Consider the following 19,425-nt stretch of genomic DNA (forward strand, 5'->3'; position numbering starts at 1 on the left):
TACCTGGTGTCCTAGCTAACATTGATTACTGTGCTGTCTTGTTTGTCTAATTTAGATGGCATGTTTTAACAGTAATTGCACTTTGATAAGTCCTTCATTGGTACTTTATGATCTAGTCGAGAGCAAACTGTTCCTTACTTTCCCTCTAGATTTTTGAATATGTCTAGGTGGGGAGTACAAGGAATGATGTGATAAATGTACTTTAGTTTTATTCTACTGAAGAAGTTAAAATGTCACGTGGGAGTCCGTTCCATGCTTTACTTCTCTTCCAGGGCACATTGGGGACTTTAGGGTTAAAAGTCCCATGACCAAGAAAACTTACTGCAACAGCAACTAAAAGCCTGTACTCTTTCAATCCACACATGTAGAAAAAAGCAGACATCAACACTACACTACCGCTGTATTTTTCAGTGGTCTGTCACGCGTTTGTAGTGATTAATTAGGTCAGCTGAGTGGATTTCATAGAAATTAAGTTTCCTGATTGGGGCTGTTGGTCTGGTTCAATCAGAGAGCCCTGGCTAACAGATATAAACAGTGTCAGAGGTTCTGTTTCCCCTGAGAGCTGGCTCTGAGAACGCTGGACTACTGTCAAGTGCCATGCGCATGTAAATAAAGGGTGACTTGGTGGTGGGATATTGGCCTCTATGGAGCAATTTCAGTGTTAATGTCAGTTTATTCCCCTTTTAATGCCAGATTGGAATCCTTGGAAGAAGACATTATCTTGAAAGGAGTAAAATTGATTGTGGTGGACTCAGTTGCATCAGTAGTTCGCAAAGAATTTGATACCAGGCTCCAGGGTAACCTGTCAGAGCGTAGTAACCTGCTGTCAAGTGAAGCTGCCACACTGAAATTTTTGGCAGAAGAATTCTCCATTCCGGTAAGACCATAGGCCTTTTTTTCTGTTTGTGGTTGTGATTGGTTTGTTGGAGCTTGTTAACACCTATTGTTAAATGAGCCCGCACTGTTTTAGTGGCTGCAGTGGTAATACTGATAGAAAAATGTTGCATGCTTTGGATGTTGTTGCAGTGCTTAAATGATGGTATTATGAGCAATGTCACTCTTAGAAACCTATAGCTCATAAAGGCTAGACCTCCTTTCCTGCTTACTTGCTTTCCAAGTCCCTGGTAGTTCATACCTAGAACACTTGACATAGTCAAGGTAGAGCTGTTGTCAGCAACTAGTCCATGGATTTAATGTCTCCTTAGAATTAATTCTTTATGTTGAGCTATATTTAGTTGCCACAATCAACTTAAAACTGAACATTCTTGCTTGAAATGAACTATATACAATGCTGTGAGGAATGCAATAAGCTAGAAAATTGGAAACAATTTGCAAATCAGCAGATCACTTTTTTTTTAAAAAAAGGGAGAAATTAAACTGAAGAGAGCCAGTCAGTTATAGAAAAGAAAAACAGTAGGTGCTTCCACAAGTAGAATTTTGCAATAAAATGAAAATAGCTAAAGTGAGCATTTTTATTTTAGATTATTAAACTGTTGAATTAATAATGGGAGAGGAGAAACAGACAGAAGCTTTGAAGAAAGCATTTTGTCTATCTTCACACCAGAAAACTTAAATTGTTGCAAGAATAGTGAAAACATGAATCATGAAGCAAAAAGGAAAGATAAACTTAAAATGAATGTAATCAGTAGAGAAAAAACATGTCTGACTATCCACATCCTAGGGTCTTAAAATAATTAGTTTCAGATTATACATTTGTCCTCCACAGGCCAGTTTGTCTAACATCTGTCATTGGGAAAATCTGTTATTGTGAAGTAGTAGCACAACATAGAATAGATAGAGTAGACAGTCAGAAGGGTGGAAGGTATAGGGGAGATGTCAGGGGTGGGTTCTTTACCCAGAGAGTGGTGGGGGCTTGGAATGCACTGCCTGTGGGAGTGGTAGAGTCAGAATCATTGGCGACCTTTAAGCGGCAATTGGATAGGTACGTGGATGGGTGCTTAATCTAGGATAGATGTTCGGCACAACATCGTGGGCCGAAGGGCCTGTTCTGTGCTGTATTGTTCTATGTTCTATGTAACATTATCTCTCATTTGGAAGATCATAATTTAAACTTCACAAAACCATGTTAATTTATGTCTGACAAATGTGTTTTGAGTTCTTATAAAGATGTAATTATCAGGGTGGATAAGGGGAACCACTAGATGTGGTGTATTTACATTTTCGAAAGGCATTTGATAAGGTGCCATGTAAAAGGTTACTGCATAAGAATAGAGCTTATATATTGGGGTGATATGTTAGCATGGATAGAGGGATTGACTAAATATCAGAACAGTTCTGATGAAGAGTAATTTCGACTCAAACTGTTAGCTTGTTCTAAATAATTTTCGGTTTGACAAACTGTAATGAGAAACAAATGTTGGGTTTCAACTATTTGGGTCTGCTGACAATACAATAAAAATGCAATACAGTAAGGGAAGATATGAGTTTGCAAAGTGATATAGATAGGTAGGTGAGTGGCAAAATTTTGGCAGATGGATTTAATGAGTCAGTGCATGCTGGTAGGAAGTATAGAAGTGGAGAATATTGTTTAACTGGAAAGCTTGCAGAATGCTGCAGTAGGGGGAGGTCTGGATGTCTTCATATATGAATCACAGAAGTTTAGTATGCAAGTACAGGAAGTAATTAGGAAGGTATGTGCAATGTTGGTTTTTATTGTAAGGAGAATGGAATATAAAGTAGGGAAGTTGTGCAGCACCTGTACAGGGTAGACCACTCCTTGAGCACTGTGAATATTTTTTAGATCATTTTGCTAATGGAAGAATATACTTGATTGGAAACAGTTCAGAGAAGGATCAGTCAGCTGTAGGAGGTTGTCTTTGGGAAAGGATGAGCAGATTGTGCCTAAACTCATTGGAGTTTAGAAAAAATGAAGTGATTTGATCAAAATATGAAAGATTCTGAGGGTACATGACAAATTCAATGCAGAAAGGATATTACTCCTTGGTGAAGTCTAGAACAGGGGACTCAGTTTGAAAGTAATCCCCTATTTAAGATAGAGAAGAGGATAAATTTCTTGCCTCGAAGTGTCATTAATTTTTGATTCCAGAAAGTAATGGAAGCTAGTTTATTAAATATATTCAAGGCTAAGTGTAAGGAATATGTTTTTATTTGGAGGACTGAAGTGAGAAAAAGCTGTTTTTAAAAAAAATCAACATTTTGTTGCACGTATTGAAAAGCAAATAACCTAAGACCCATGGTAGGCATTGTAGGTATCTGAATGAGAAGTTGATTGGTCTATGGGCTAGAGACAGTTATCAGTGACCGAGCTTTTTTTTCCCAACAACTGCAGGAACAACTTAGAGTTGGGGAAAAAAATTACAAAGAGAAAGTGTTCAGTTCTTTCTCAACAAGGGAACAGTCTATTCTCTGCAGTCAAACCTCACTGTAAGCCTGAAGTATCCTAGTTTATATTTTCTACAACAGTTGTTGTAAGCTGTGACTTTTAACCGACAAATCAGAAGCTCTTTAATAAGTGTACCAGCCACCCTGTGTCTCTTACCATCCAGTAGAAGCAACTGATAAAAAACAACTGAAACAACATGCTCACCAGCAAAAGAGTTGTAAGGATCATCTTAACAACAGTATCTTGGAATAAAGACTAATCAACTGCTTTCTTCTTTCCTTCTGTTAATAACCTATTTTACCTCATTGTTTGTTTGGACAATGACAACAGAAGACAACGAAGAAAGAAATAAGGAAAGAGAATATTGAATTTGAGTGTAAGCTAGCCAGTAATATAAAAGGAGATTGCAAGAGTTTCTTCAGATATATAAAGTGCAAAAGAGAGATGAAAATGGATGTTGAGCCATGGAAAATAATGTTGGAGGAGCAGTAATGGGGCACAAAGGAGTGGCTGAGGAACTGAATAAGTACTTCAAGTCAGTCTTCACAGTGGAAAACACGAGTAATATCCCAAACATTCATGAGAGTTGGGGGGCGGAGGTGACTCTGGCCAACACCAAGGAGAAGGTGCTAGAAAAACCAAAAGATGTGAAGATGGACTACACCATTGAAAAAAATAGCTGAAGAAGTAGTGGAGGCATTAATATTGATCTTTCAGGATGTACTGGAGTCAAGGAGCATCATGGAGGACTGGAAAATCACCAATGTAAACCCCCCCTGTGTAAGAAGGGAGTAAGGCAAAATATGGGAAATTATAGGCTAATTAACCTGAACTCAGTTGTTGGAAAGATTTTGGAGTCCATTGTGAAGGATGAGATTTCTGAATACTTTGAAGTGAATAGAAAAATAGGGCAGAGTCAGCATGGTTTGATCAAGGGGAGGTCATGCCTGACAAATCTGTTAGAATTCTTTGAGGAGGTAATTAGACCAAGGAGAGCCACTGGATGTCATCTACCTGGACTTCAAGAAGGCATTTGACAAGGTGCTGCAAAGAAGGCTGCTGAGTATGATAAGAGCCCATAATGTTAGAGGACAAGGTACTAGCATGGATAGAACATTGCTTTCTGCCAGACAGCCAGAGAGTGAGGATAAAAGAGTCCTTCTCAGGATGGCAACTGGTGACTAGTGGTGTTCCAGAAGGGTCATTGTAAGTTCTTTAAAAGGTCTTTAACTTTTGTGATGAATCTAGTAATATCAAGTCTTGATTTCCAACACCTTACCCCGGTGAGGTATAATATAAGTTAGACAGATATTTGAACCACAAGGAGATGAGAGTAGGGTAAGAAAGGGGATTTAAGGCCCAATTAGATCAGCTATTACCTTATTGAATGATGGTCTAAGCTTGAAGAGCTGAATGGTCTACTTTTGCTACTATTTCTTCTGATCGTATTAGTACACTAAAGGTCAAAAACCACCTCTTTGGAAATGACGTTCTAGCTCAACTTGCTACATTGCTGATTGTTTTCCATTGTACTTTCTGTCTGTGGGATCAAGGCATTAAATTTGAGTGCAGACATTATGTATGTTTTGCTCAAATGTACTTGAATGGTTGCCTTTGTCTTTTCTTTGCCTGGACAGTTTCTAAGAACTGCTTTGTCTTGCCTATTTCTTGAACAGGGAATTGCTCAAATGAGGACATCTATTTTTGAGGCTCCCTAGTGATGCATTGAGACCAGACAGTGTCTTTCAGCAGTGAGGAAGCCAAGAGGCCTGTTAATGTTTGTGCATTGGGTTGTTAACGATACACATGATTATGAATGGATTTGTTTGTTTACTCCGATTCTGGGCTCTCAAAAGAAAAGTATAAAGAGAGTTGGATGAAGTGATAGTGTCCCTATCTTTGTGCCAGAAGGCCTAGGTTCAAGTCCCATCTATTCCAGTTGTGTGTCAAAATCTGCTTGGGCAGGTTGGATCTAAAAATATCTAAAGAGAGCCTGATTCTCTGAGACAGTAGTGTGATGGTGATCTCAATAGATGAGCAGAACAAGCTTGCTGACAGCAAAGTCTGTTGGATGATATTCAGTTTAGTTTGAAGTTAAGACTGATCTGAGTCTTTGGAACCTGACAAAGTTCACCTCTTCAGGGCTTAATACTTGGTCAGTTTTAGAGACAGTTTCTACCAAGAGAAGAAGAGAGACTTGCAATTTCTGGTGTCTTCCTTACTGATGACTTAGGTCAGTAAAACATAAAGCTAACTCCAGAAAGAGTTACTAGGCAACTATTAGTATAGAGGTTCCTGCTATAGTATTTTCAAAACCAGCTTTTCTAGTATTTAAGGGCCATAAACCCCATATCTTATCTCATTTGTTATTCTTTCTCCAAAGTCATTCAGTTTTTTCTGCAAACAGTAGGTGGCTTAGAGCATACCCTCAGCTGTTGACCTCATTCTATGATTAAAGTTACATGGTAAACACTTTTCAATCTAGAAAATATCTGAACAATTCCATATTTTTGAATATCTTTTGCAGTCCTTGAATATAAAAAATATATTCCTAATAATTGGTTGTGTTTAGGAAAAGAGCCTGAGGTACACTGGGCAAACAGCCTGTGAACTTCAGTAAGAGCAATTGTGATAACAACATTGTTTTTAAAAACTTCTAGGAGAAAGTGAGGACTGCAGATGCTGGAGATCAGAGCTGGAAATGTGTTGCTGGAAAAGCGCAGCAGGTCAGGCAGCATCCAAGGAGCAGGAGAATCCTGAGGAAGGGCTCATGCCCGAAACGTCAATTCCCCTGCTCCTTGGATGCTGCCTGACCTGCTGCGCTTTTCCAGCAACATATTTTCAGCATTGTTTTTAAAAAGCCCATCTGAATTGCTAATGCCCTGAATGGGAGGAAATCTACCATTCTTCACTGGTCTGGCCCACATGTGACTCCAGATCCACAGTAATGTGGTTGGGTCTTAACTGCAGTGGCCTAGCAAGCAGCTCACTTCAAGCTGTGTTTTCTGAATAAATCCACTATCAAGGAAAGAATGGTGTCATGTTTTGTACTGTAAGAGTACATCACAGCCTGGAAATTTTATGGCGAGTAATTATCACCCGCTTCTCAATGCCTGTCCACAATCTGTACAAGACACAAGAAGGTGATGAAATACTCTACACTTTTCTGCATAACTGCAACAGTACAGAAGATACCCGACTTCATCTGGAGCAAAGCAGTCTACAGGCTTGATACCTCATATACTACCTTCAACATTCAGTACCTTCATCACCAATGCATTGTGTCCCATCCATGAGATATGCTGCAGCAACTCCACAGGCTCCTTTGATCGTACCTTCTAAAACCCATAACCATGTCCTAGATGAATGAGGGCAGCAGTTGTACTGAAACTCCACCACATGCAAGTTTCCCTCAAAGCCACATCTTAGGCCAACTTGCAATTATATTGCTGACCTTCACTGTTTCTGGATCAAAATCCTGGAACTCCCTAACAACACCGAGTGTCCCTCTGCACTAAGGACTGCAATGGTTGAAGAAAGTGGCTCACTTACACCTTCTCAAGAGCCATTAGAAATGGGTAACAAATATTGGCCATATCAATGACTTCCATATTCCATACATGAGTAAAATATCATAGAATCTTAATATAGAAGCAGACTATTCAGCCCATCAAGTGCACACCCACCCTCCGAAGAGCATTCCACCCAGAGATGCCCCCCCACCCTAACCCAATAACCTTGTCTTCTCCCTGGCTAATCACTTACCTTACACTATGGACAATTTAGCATGGTTGATCCAGCTAAACTGCACATCTTTGGATTATGGGAGGAAACTGGACCACCCAGAGGAAACCCATGCAGACATGGGGAGAATATGCAAATTCCACACAGACAGTTGACATTTAGCTTGGATCCATTTCACAGGGCCTGCAAAGTAAGAACGTTATCGATATTTGAAGGCAGCTATCTTCTCCTGTTTATTGTTATTTTGCATCATGAGGAATTTGTATATAATGTTTCCAGCATATATTCTCTTGCTCCTGTTTGCTTCTTCTGTAACAATGTTAGACAGATAAAGCCTAAAATAAGTGGAGGGAATTTCTTCCAACTCCCACATCCAACAGGAGTGTTTACGGAAATCTGTAATTGAAATGTACCAGTTGATTTCCTAGCGATCTGGGCAAGTGAAATCATCCTCTGGGACATTAGGCTCAACTCTTGACACTGTCACGGAAACAGATGTTAAGAAGTATCCACGATGAAAATAAGCCAGAAAGTGTTTACAAAAGCATAATATCATACATACAGGAACTCTGAACTGTAAATAGGAAATGCTAGAAACCACTAGCTGTGGAGAGAGAAATATATACTAGTTCAAGGACCGTGTTGTCGTAACTCTGGTTAAACTTTCCAGCTTTCTGTTTTTACTGCCCCCTTCCAACTTCTACGTGTTGTGTTCGGCACCCTGACAGATTGCTGCTTGCCTCCATTTCAATATACCATCGTAGAACTAAACGACTACAATTCAGGATTTGCAGGAGAGGTTTCAATCTCTTTGCTGAGTTGATTGTGCTTGTTGCAAATGTCTAGAATCAAATTGATGCGTTTATTTGGTTTATATAATGTGATGAAAACTTATATATTTTTGGGAATTTGAGTTCTAAAGCAAAGGCAAAAAGGATTTTTGGTTTTCAGTGCTGTGGAGGTCTGATCTGTTCTGTTTTTAGGCACCAGAAAGTTATTGGCATATAGAGCAAAGATGGTCTTTTTGCAAAATCAGTTGACTTGAGCAGTTGACTCAACAAGCTACCTGGTGTGATAGTTGCTGTTTATTACTGACTTGAGTTTCCGCTGTCAGGGAGGGGAAGCAGGTTGAGCTCGGAAGAAAAATATCTCTGTTGGCAGAATGGTCGCTTAGTTTTGGCGGCCTATAGACCAACAGAGTTAGAAAGAAGTCTTAAACTATTTTAGTGTACAGGACTGAAAAATATCCTTAGCTGTTTTTAAAGGGCTCACTGAGGAAACATTAGTGAGTTAGCTTGTTTGTTTGACGAAGAGAATCACATCTGGTGAATGTACAGAAAACTGCTGTAAAGAAACCCTCTGTCATCTTCAATTGAGTGAGAAATTTTGAGGTGGGTAAAAGAACGCTACTTCATTGGTGTTGAGTATCTGTAAAGGATTTTTGTTGGAAAATTAAGTTAGAATTTGATTTCTTTTTTTTTGTCTATTAAACTTATGGTCTTTTGTTAAAAGAACACTGGCAGCCTCTTCTGAAAATGATCAGTGACTGATAATGATAATCAAATTGCAAAAATCAACTTCTGGTCTATGAAGCCAGGTTTTACTGGATCTGACTTGTCAAGTGTTACCATCTGCTGGAATCATAACAATAGGGTTACAGGCTAGGGTCAAACCAAGGGGTTCAACTCCTTTTTATATTGCATAATCAAAAACTGCATTGCAGGCTGGAATTAAATGCAATGACCTCTTTCTGCAATGTTAGGATTCTACGATTCGGTTGTATAGATTCTGTATTCTACCATGTTAAGGTAACTGTTCTGAGGTCACCTTGTACTCTGATGTCATCCATTGAACCTGCCTGATTCCACATTATAGGTTCCATAGTAGCCAAATTATAAGGGTCACTGGACCCAAAACATCTGCTTTCTCTCCACAGGTGCTGCCAGACCTGCTGAATGTATCCAGCAATTTCTGTTTTCGTTAGCCTGATCCTTGGTTGGATCTATAACATACTATTCCGGAAAACTGTCCAAAATACATTCTGTTAGTTCTTCCTCCTGGCTGCCTCTACCAATCTGACTATCCCAATCTACATGAAGATTAAAATCATCCCTGATAAATGTACTACCTTTGTTACATGCTCTCATTATCTCCTCATTTATAAATTGTCACGTTGTATAGCTGTCATGTTGTCTTCTTTATAAATTCTTAATTTGTGCATTTGGATTCCAAGTCTTCCACTTGAAGCTCATTCTCATACTTTATTCCGCCTTATAATAACAGCGCTACCCTACCATCCTTTTCCTTCCTGTCTGTCCTTTTCAAAAGTCACACACCCCTGAATATTTGGTTCCCAGATTTGATCTCCTTGTAGTCATGTCTCAGTAATGGCTGTAGTGGCGCAACAATAAGGTTAAATAGTTGACTGCCCTAATGGTGCTTGCTGTTAAATCATTGGCAAGCTACTGAAAGACTGCAATGGAATTATTTTACCTGAATAACTCATCGTCTTTGTGAAAGGAGTGATGAAAAGTAGGTGAACACAAAAGACGACAGCAGTAATTTTTTGACATTTGTAAGGATTGAGTTGGATGCCGGTCATGATAAAGAACTTGTAAGGGGCAAAATGAACTCACCCACTGGAAGCCCATCCCCAGCACTGGAGCAGGTTATTTGTATGTCTGCATTTTTCTCTCAGCAGTGAGACAAATTGATGGAACTGCTAATGTCACAATGTCCTTTCTCCCCTATCCTGAACAACAAACACTTGCATTTAGATGGCACCATGATGCTTCTCAAGGCTTTTTACAGAAGCAATATTGAACAAAATTTGTCACTTACTATCTATATTAGGGCACAAACCTTATCCGCTTTATATGACTCATTTGCTTATGAGATTTACTTGAAGCAGCAGCAGCGAAAGGCTGAGAGGTTTAGAATGTAGAGTTTAGTTCAGGTTCCATGTCACTGTTAAGACAGCAGTAAATTGTGCGATTTCTATTTCCTGGCTCCAACACTGGAATATTCCTTCCCTTCAAAGTTAGATTTGGACATTATGATCAATTTTGGTTTCCTTTGGAAAAAACAGTTGGGACATGTCACTTCATGAAATTTACTCTGGAACAAATGTCGGCCCTGGAATCTTAATGAGTGCCTCATATTTATAGCAGAGTGCAATAAACCCACATTATCTACATCTGTAAAAGGCTGGCCCCCTCTTCAGGCAGCTCCATTGTTTTCCCTTTTTTGCACTTGAAGGTTTAAGCACTGAAGGCACAGTGGACGTAGATCTTGACTTTTTTTTTGACTAAGACAGATCATGATGGTCTATCAGCTGAATAGTTCATTTATATATCTCTTCTCTGGCTCAGAAAAAAAGGCTCTTCAGCCGAAATTTTCTATTTAAGTCCTTATACTCCACTTGAGTCTCTTCCCCCATCTTTTCTCATCTAAATTTATCTTAGGAACTTTTTTTTGTTCTCTTTTCTCTCATGCGCCTTTATAGTTTCCCCTTGGATAAAGAAGTTTTTTTCTGCATACTTTACTTAAATGGATTTTCTGCTTATTGACAACCACTATTATGCTCTTCAACATGAGAAAAGATTATCTCTCTCTCTCAATTGAAACCTTTTCTAACATTAAAGACTTCTAATAGATCGCTCTGCTATTTTTTTAAGAGAGAGGCGACTCCGTCTGCCAATCTTTTCCGATATGCATACTCATAGTTTTCTGATTTGGAGATGCTGGTGTTGGACTGGGGTGTACAAAGTTTAAAATCGCACAACGCCAGGTTATAGTCCAACAGGTTTAATTGGAAGCACTAGCTTTCGAAGCGACGCTGATGAAGGAGCAGCGCTCCAAAAGCTCGTGAAGGACTTTCACCCAAAATGTCAATTCTGCTGCTTCTCGGATGCTGCCTGACCTGTGCTTGTCCATCACCACACTCATGACTTTAATCTCCAGCACCTGCAGTCCTCACTTTCACCTGACTGTTTATTATAAATGCAATAATAATGTGCATTGATAAAAGACTTGAATGTTGGAAAACGCACCAAAGTTCTTTGCAGGAGCATTATCAAACAGAAGCTGACACTGATCCAGATAAAGGAGCTATCAGGATGGCTTGGTGCAAGTAGTAGGTTGTGACAAACAGGTAGGAAGTTTGGGAGAGGGCTCTTGGGACTTGGGACCTAGGTAGCTGAAGGCATGAATAAAGGGGTAAAGGAAATTTGAGATGTGGAAGAGGCCAGATGAGTTATGATGGTTGTAGAAATATTGGAAAGGGTGAGGAAGGTTGACAGGACCACGCATTTAGAGCTGGGAAGCCACATGACAACCTCCAGAAATATTCCCGCTTGGCTGTTCAGATGCATGACAAGGCAATAACCTGCAAGGGAATGCCTTGGTGTTGCTCATATCATCTGCTCCTTCGCAGCTGGACATTGTGCAAATAAATTAAGTGTATTGCATGTGGAGAAAATATTGGCCCACACAACAGCCAAATGTTACAGGGAATAGTGTGTCCAACTGGAGATGGGAGTTGAGTGGTGCTGTCATTAAGGGGCATCTCGGCTCCTCCTATTGAGATTTTAATCCAGATGGTACAGATCTCGTTATGAAGACTAGGTTGCCAGTTGAAACTGTCCATAACAGATGTGGATTATTTGTGGAGAAATGTGGTAGTCTGTTCGGAGTTTAAGGACAGGTGGCTAGAGAGGAAGTGCTGCCAATTAAACGAAGGTTTATGTGGATTAATGACCAACTGGGCTCCTGTGGATGGTTGTATTTTTGGTTTCTATTTTGGACTGACTTGTTGTTCTTGCAATGTGAATGGTTATCTTTTGGTAGGAAGTGCATATCTTGATGTTGTTTGGGCAGATCGTTTAGGACTGAGATGAAGAGAAATTACAATTACTCCAAGGATTGAGAATCTGTGAAATTGTCTATCTCACAGGGTTGTGGGTGCTGCTTCAATGAATACATTTAAGACTGGTACACAGTGACTATGTTGCTAAACTAAACTAGTCCCACTTGCCTGTACTTAGCCCATATCCCTCCAAACCTTTCTTATTTATGAACTTATGCAAGTGTCTTTTAATCATTGCAACTGTACCCACATCCGTCATTTTCTCTGGCAGTTCATTCCATACATGAGTAACTCGCTGTGAAAGATTGCCTCTTTCTCCCCAGAGTTTAAAGGTAGAGAGTTTACCATTTGAAAAGAAAGTGAGCAACCTATTTTCCTAAAAGGTCATCAGTCTTTGGAATTCACATCAGTAGGCAATAGAAACGTGTCACTGAATATATTCAAGGTTGAATTAGATGGCCAATTTGAGTAAGCCAAAATGGCTCGAGTAGAATTGGTTTAACAAGTCAAAATAGAGGTTGATGGTTTTAGAAAGAAAATAAAATGATGGCTATGACTGCAGGAGATAGACCTTGCTCCCGAATGGCATACTAACAGGGCCTCTGCGCCCAAACCCAGCAAAAAGCTCTCCCCCCAACTCCATTCCTGACACTGGTTTAAGCTGCCAACTCACCACAAATCAACTTTTCTTCTTTATTAATCTTGGCTCTGTGCTAGTTGAGTCCCATGTGACAGTCTGTCAACCTAAACACTGGGTGTCGCACAGCACTTGAGGCTTATGGACTTTGAGGCAGAAGGTGCAGGGTTTAAAACTTGCTTGAGTTAGTTCCGCCTAGTGGAGACCAGAACTGTGGGTCTGAAACATCAAGAAAGCAAAATTGCAACTGGTGCTTGTGGCAACGAGTGAAAATCCTCCTGATGTATGTACCCAACTGTGGGCAGTAGTAGTACACAAGGTCTGAGTTCAAGTCCTAACTATTTTAGAATTAATGTTAGAACATGTCTGAAGTTGATTAAAACTATCTATAGACTTAACCACCTTATTGACCAATTGAAAGAGAGTGTGACTGTGGAAGAAGTGTTCCCAGCATGGCAGTCTCTCTGGTCTGGCATAGCCTCAGCGTGGTCTCCCACATCGAGGTGATTTCCAGAGTGATGTCCTAACCTCATGAACCTCGAGGTGAAGTCCGGCGTTGTCTGGAGTCAGGGCACGGTGTGGACTGGTGATTAGGTGCCAGCATGAACTGGGTTGGAAAACCATTGTTCTGACCTTTACTTGCTGCAATGCTGAACATTTTATTTCTCTATTTACTAAAATAAATTACACTCTATTTAGTGAGCAGCACGGTGGCACAGTGGTTAGCACTGCTGTCTCACAGCGCCTGAGACCCGGGTTCAATTCCCAAAGATGTGCGGGTCAGGTGAATTGGCCATGCTAAATTGCCCGTAGTGTTAGGTAAGGGGTAAATGTAGGGGTATGGGTGGGTTGTGCTTCGGTGGGTTGGTGTGGACTTGTTGGACCGAAGGGCCTGTTTCCACACTGTAAGTAATCTAATCTAATCTAAAATGTTGTAATTAAAGAAGCTGTACCTAGGTACCTTTTGTAGCTAAGATATTGCTATAAGTTGCAATGTGTACAGGGATCTGTGCTGGGACCACTGTTGTTTCTGATATACATAAATGATCTGGAAGGTGTAGGTGATCTGATTGGTAATAAGATTGGTGGAGTAGCAGATAATGAAGAGGACTGTCAGAGAATGCAGCAGAATATAGATAGACTGGAGAGTTGGGTGGAAAAATGGCAGATGATGTTCCATCTGGGCAAATGCGAGGTGCTACATATTGGAAGATCCAATTCAAGAGCAAACTGTACGGTGAATGGTAAAGGGGAAAATTGGTGTATGGGGAGATCTGAGTGTTCAGGTCCACTGTACCCTGAAGGTGGCAATACAGATCAGTAGAGTGGTCAAGAAGGCATACGGCATGCTTTCCTTCATTGGACGGGATATAGAGTACAAGAGTTGGCAGGTCGTGTTGCAGTTGTATAAAACTTTGGTTTGGCCGCATTTGGAATACTGCATACAGTTCTGATCGCCACATTACCAAAAGGATGTGGATGCTTTGGAGAGGGTGCAGAGGAGGTTCATCAGGATATTGCCTGGTTATGGAGGGTGCTAGCTATGAAGAGAGGTTGAATAGATTAGGACTATTTTCATTAGAAAGGTAGAAGTTGAGGGGGGACCTGGTTGAGGTCTACAAATATCATAAGAGGTGTAGACAGGGTGGATACAAGAAACTTTTTTCCCCAGAGTGGAGTCTCAAGTACTTGGGGTCATGAGTGCAAGGTGAGATGGTAAGTGTCAAAGGGAGATATGCGTGGAGAGTTCTTTACCTAGAGGGTAATGGGTGTCTGGAATGCATTGCCAGCAGAGGTGGACATGATAGCGTCATTTAAGATGATAAAAACATGAATGGGCAGGGAGCAGAGGGATACAAATCTTTGGAAAATTGGCGACTGGTTTAGAAAGAGGATTTGATCAGCACAGGCTTGGAGGGCCGAAGGGCATGTTCCTGTGCTGTAATTTTCTTAGTTTATAGACAAAAAAGAATAAAAAACTTTTCACTGCACTCATTTGAGTAGATGTGACAATAAAGTTAATTCAGTTCAATTTAATTTGTGTTCACCTTGTTAATTAACTACTGAGCCCTTTCACTGCTTCTCATTGCTCTCCAGGAGAACAGTATGAAAATATAATTGCAGCCAAACCCAGTTTTGGGTATGGATCAATAATGACAAAACTCACTGAATTGAGTTTTCATGTTCTCTGAGGCATTACAGCATTATAACCACTGATTCGAGCAGCTAACACAGGACAAGCCAGGGCATTACAGCAAGATTGGACATACATAGAGTAGCATCTTTACCTACTGTCTTGATTGCCATAAATTTTGCATGATTAGTGTTGAATATGGAGTATGTTACGAACTATAATAACTTTGAAGTTCAGATCATTGAGTGACCTTTATTCGCTGCTTGTATGAAATTCTACAGGCCGTTTCCTTGTGTTCAGTTACTTATTACCTCAAGCTAAGGTATATAAATATCTGTTCAATTAAAGAAAAATAAAATCAAATTTTTTGAAGCACTATTATTTTCACCTTTTTAATGCCAGCTTCTTTTATGCCCGTGTTAAACTCAATTTAATCGGTTGCTTTGTCTTTTGCATTTCAGTCCTCCGATGGTCTTTCTTTCTGTTGCTGGATTTCTACTTGCTGCAGCTTTGTGTTTTTCTTTCTCCCAGTTCTCTCCAGGAACTTGTTTGTCTCTGTTTGACCCTGTCTGTGTTTAGTGTGTGTCTACTGCTCCCTTCCCTCTCCCTGCCATGTCACTGTCTTGATCTTTACTCTAGATTCTGTTGCTGAGGGGGAGAGAGAGCCATACAATGTGAAGCGTGTGGAAGATGGACAGTGCTTGCTAGCTATTCACTGCATTTAATTCTTTTTTTTTGTACAGCGTTGAATTGCAGTTATTGGGTTACTAGTTTGAACCTTTGGCTGATTTCATTCAATTGCAGTACCAGCTATCAGCCAATAGATGGTGATGTTTAGCTGATTATATGCCTTGGTCCCATTTTTTCTCTGGAATATTGTGGGTGGATGAGACAGAAACAGAAATTGCTGGTGAAACTCAGCAAGTCTGGCAGTATCTGTGGGGAGAAAGCAGAGTTACTGTTTTGAGTCTGGTGACTCTTCATTGGAACTGCACTCACCTAGCATCTGCAGTTCTTTATTTTATTTTAGTGGGAGGATGGGAATTGGACTGTGTTCGTCTGGGGCAATTTCTGAGGCCATGATTCAATTTTGAGCCATTTCTTCCAACTTGATTCAGCAATTGCAGAGAGGCTGTCATGACATCAGATCCCATTTTAAAAAAAAAACAATTTCTCATCAACTTTGAATGCGCTATAGAATCATTTTATATTGGTTGTTTCAGGAGGACAGTTCAAAAACTAGTCTTACTTGAAATGTTTGCTTGGAGATGTGGTACAGTTTTATGTAGAGGAGGAGCCAGAAGACAGGTGCTTTTCAAATTTTGAGAAATGTTTGTGCCACAAATAAAATTGAATAATCGTGCATCCTTTCAGATGCCAGCCACATTTTTAAAAATTAGGTCTCACTCGGGTGTAGAGTTTGCTGTTAGTGCAATTAATTCCGGCTGGGTGATAAAGATCCCTTGATACTACAGTATTCGAACATGATTTGGTATACTGGGAAATGTCACTGTCTCAATCAAAGCTCGAATACTGATTATCTGGCTCTTTATTTCATGGCTATGTGTGGATACTGCTGTGCATGGACTCACAACTGTTTTGCTGTACACTATGGAGAAGAGTAGCCTGGATTCATAATGCAGGGACTAGGCATTTGCTCTAGGAACACTGAAGTTAACAGCTAGTCTTGGCAGTGAAGCTATTGGATTGTCTTTTTTATATTAAAAATAGGATGGAGTTTGAAACACTGACATATCAGCCATGATACCATTGAATGGTAAGTACGCTTGATGGGCTGAGTGGAAAACTCCTGTTCCTTGGAGTAGAGCATGCTAGAAGGGCTGAATGGCCCACTTTTGCTCTTTTGTTCATGTGCCACACAAATCTGCTGTCTGTACCTGCTCTGGCCTCTGCCTGACTCCAGACCAACGCAACATTGTGGCTCTAAGCGACCTTCAAATCGTCTGGCAAGTCACTCAGTTGAATCAAAGTGCCTCAGAAAAGTCAAGAAGGAACAAAGCTGGGCAGACCACCATCTATTGACCAGGCACTGGACCCTGCAAAGAAAGCCCTCCTTGCTAATACTCGGGGCTTGTACCAAAATTGGTGCACACACATAGACAGAGGTGAATCCAAACTCATCCATATCGAGCTCCAGTTGGAGGAAGCACTGAAGGTGGAAATGGCATAAAATTGTACTTGTATTTTGGTATTTAGGCATTACCAGGCAGGGCTCAGTAGCACTACTAGTGACTGAGCTGGTCAGTCTTTAAGTAAGTAATTGCTATACTGAATTTGCGCAAGTGGTGAGAAGCAACAGGAGGGAAACACCTACTGGGTGTTGACCTCACAGTCTATCTGCTGCAGATATCCAGGACAGTATTTGTAGAAGTAAATGCCGCATGGCCTTCACAAAGGACAGCATCCATTTTCATGCTGAGGATATCTTCCATCATGTTATGTGGCACTATCAGTGTCCTGATGAAGGGTTCCTGCCTGAAATGTCGACTTTTCTGCTCGTTGGATGCTCTCTGACTGGCTGAGCTTTTCCAGCTTCACATTACTGACGTGCAGTCCTTACTGTTTCTGAGTGCTAAATAGACCTGGCAACTCAAGACTGGGCATCCGCGAAGTGGTTTGAGCCTTCAGCAATAGAAGAATTTATGCAACTACAATTTGTAACCTCGTGGCTCAGCACATCCCCTAACTCTAACATCAAACTCGGGGATCAACTCCAACTCAGTAGAAGAAAATAGGAGACCATTCCAGGAGTAGCATCAGGGATCCTTAAAAGGAGGTGTCGGAGTGAACCCAAAGTCAGTAGATCAGATCCAAGCTCTGTAGTCCTGTGCAATTTTGTTAATGAAATGAATTAATAAACAACTCACTGGAGGTGGAGGCTGAACAAATGTCTCTCACTTCCATGGTGGGGAGACTGGCACGTCAGTGTCAAAGAGAAGACTAATGTATTTGTATCTATTTTTAACCATGCTCCTCCTGTGCCAGGAGACCAGGTTCAAGTCCGACCTGTTCCACAGGTGTGTAATACATCTCTCAACAGGCTGATGAGGAAATGCTTCGAAAGGCCTGATGAAACTCTGACCTCTCCACAGGTATCTCAGTCCAAATCCGTACACCAGGCCATGCCGCAACAATAATGGAAGCCCAGGGCTTTTGAGGGGGTTGTCTCCGGTTTGTTGCTGGCGGTAACTGGGAACAGGGTTATCAAGTGTCGGATTTTAAATGAAAGTTATTTCAAGCTATTGGACTTGAAAATCATACTAATTTTTTAGTGGCTGTCAGCTCTGGCCTGTCCCCATACCAATCATGACCCAGTAATTAGGAGGTACACTGGAGTAGTCTTGAGGTGACAGCAGACCTATGTTCACATTCTAAAATGCAAATATTTCTGATTTCATTGTTTCTACTGAATGTTTGGTAAGATCAAATCTTCTGAATTTGAAATGGCACTGCATTGCAACATTCTCTTTTTGGAATTTTCTTTCTCATTTTCACCTTGGGGAGGTGTTTGAGTTTAAAGTGCCACCACATGCTGTGTGGACTTTGCAACTGGTTTCATGTGTGAGGCTGAGAGAGCATTGCTGTGGTGCTTTGTTGTTGCAGTTATTCCTTTTGAAACTCTCTGCAGTGTCACCCTTTGCCCTTTTCCCTGCTTCAAGTTTAAAACTACCTGTCTGGTGCCTATTTCACATTTCCAGCCCTTGTAATGGCTGGGAGAAGTTGCAGAAACAGTTATTCCTGTTGCTTGTTGTCAGTGCACCCTTCTGGAGTAGCATTGGTGTTCCTTGGTGACAAAAATCAACAGTCACAAGGCTTTGCAAAGGTCACTTGATAAGTATGGGTCAGCAAAGAGACTTCAGTGCAGGATAATAAATCAATTGGTCTCCAGTGTTACCCTGTACATTCATGATGTCAATTACAGACTGTCTTTGACTATTTCTTTGTATTCCTCCCCGATCCACATTGTTCTGTGCACAATTGATCCCAGTTCCCCTAGCAGTGATGGATCTTTTGCATTAGCCTCAGAGGGGAGATTGCTTTTACCCACTAGGTGGCACTTCCAACAGTGCAGCAGTCCTCAGTACAACATTGACATTGCCAGTCTAGATTTTGTGTTGAAGTCACTGGAATGGGTCTTGAACCCATGTCTTTCTGACTCGGACACGAGCGACCTACTACTGAACCACGGCAGACATTTGGTTGTGAAAGCTCAGACTCTTTCCAGGCTTCGATGATATAAATAGGCCTCAGTGGTGGAGCCCCTGTTGTTTTCCAAATCCATTTCTTGTTCAGCTTTGGGAAAAATCGCATTTGGTGATTGAGTATTAAATGACTTACGTGGATCCCTTCGGCTTCATTTAATGAAGGTAGAAAAGCAAGTTAGGAGAGTGATGGAATACAGCACTCGGGAAGCTTGACACCATTCTCAGACAAAGCAGCCTGCTTGACTGGCAACATATCCGCAAGCATCCACTCCCTCCACCACTGACACTTAAAAGCAGTGGTGTGTGCTGATTCTCCTGCTCCTCGGATGCTGCCTGACCTGCTGTGTTTTTCCAGCACCACACTCGACTCTGATCTCCAGCATCTGCAGTCCTCACTTTTTGCTAGCAGCAGTGTACGCCATCTACAAAATGCAAAAATTCAACAAATATCCT

At 40.8% G+C, this 19,425-nt stretch overlaps 1 protein-coding gene across 9 annotated transcripts in view; it reads left to right on the top strand.

Annotated features, from left to right (window-relative positions):
- rad51b (RAD51 paralog B) overlaps positions 1 to 19,425 on the top strand; it is a 582,669-nt gene that overhangs the window by 40,307 nt on the left and 522,937 nt on the right. For all 9 annotated transcript variants that reach the window (XM_060828787.1, XM_060828790.1, XM_060828783.1 and 6 more), the window contains exon 7: positions 694 to 877. In XM_060828787.1, the coding sequence (XP_060684770.1) occupies positions 694 to 877 (184 nt within the window). The remainder of the gene's footprint in view (positions 1 to 693; positions 878 to 19,425) is intronic.

This window comes from Hemiscyllium ocellatum, chromosome 8, assembly GCF_020745735.1.
Source record: "Hemiscyllium ocellatum isolate sHemOce1 chromosome 8, sHemOce1.pat.X.cur, whole genome shotgun sequence".
Taxonomy (NCBI): domain Eukaryota; kingdom Metazoa; phylum Chordata; class Chondrichthyes; order Orectolobiformes; family Hemiscylliidae; genus Hemiscyllium; species Hemiscyllium ocellatum.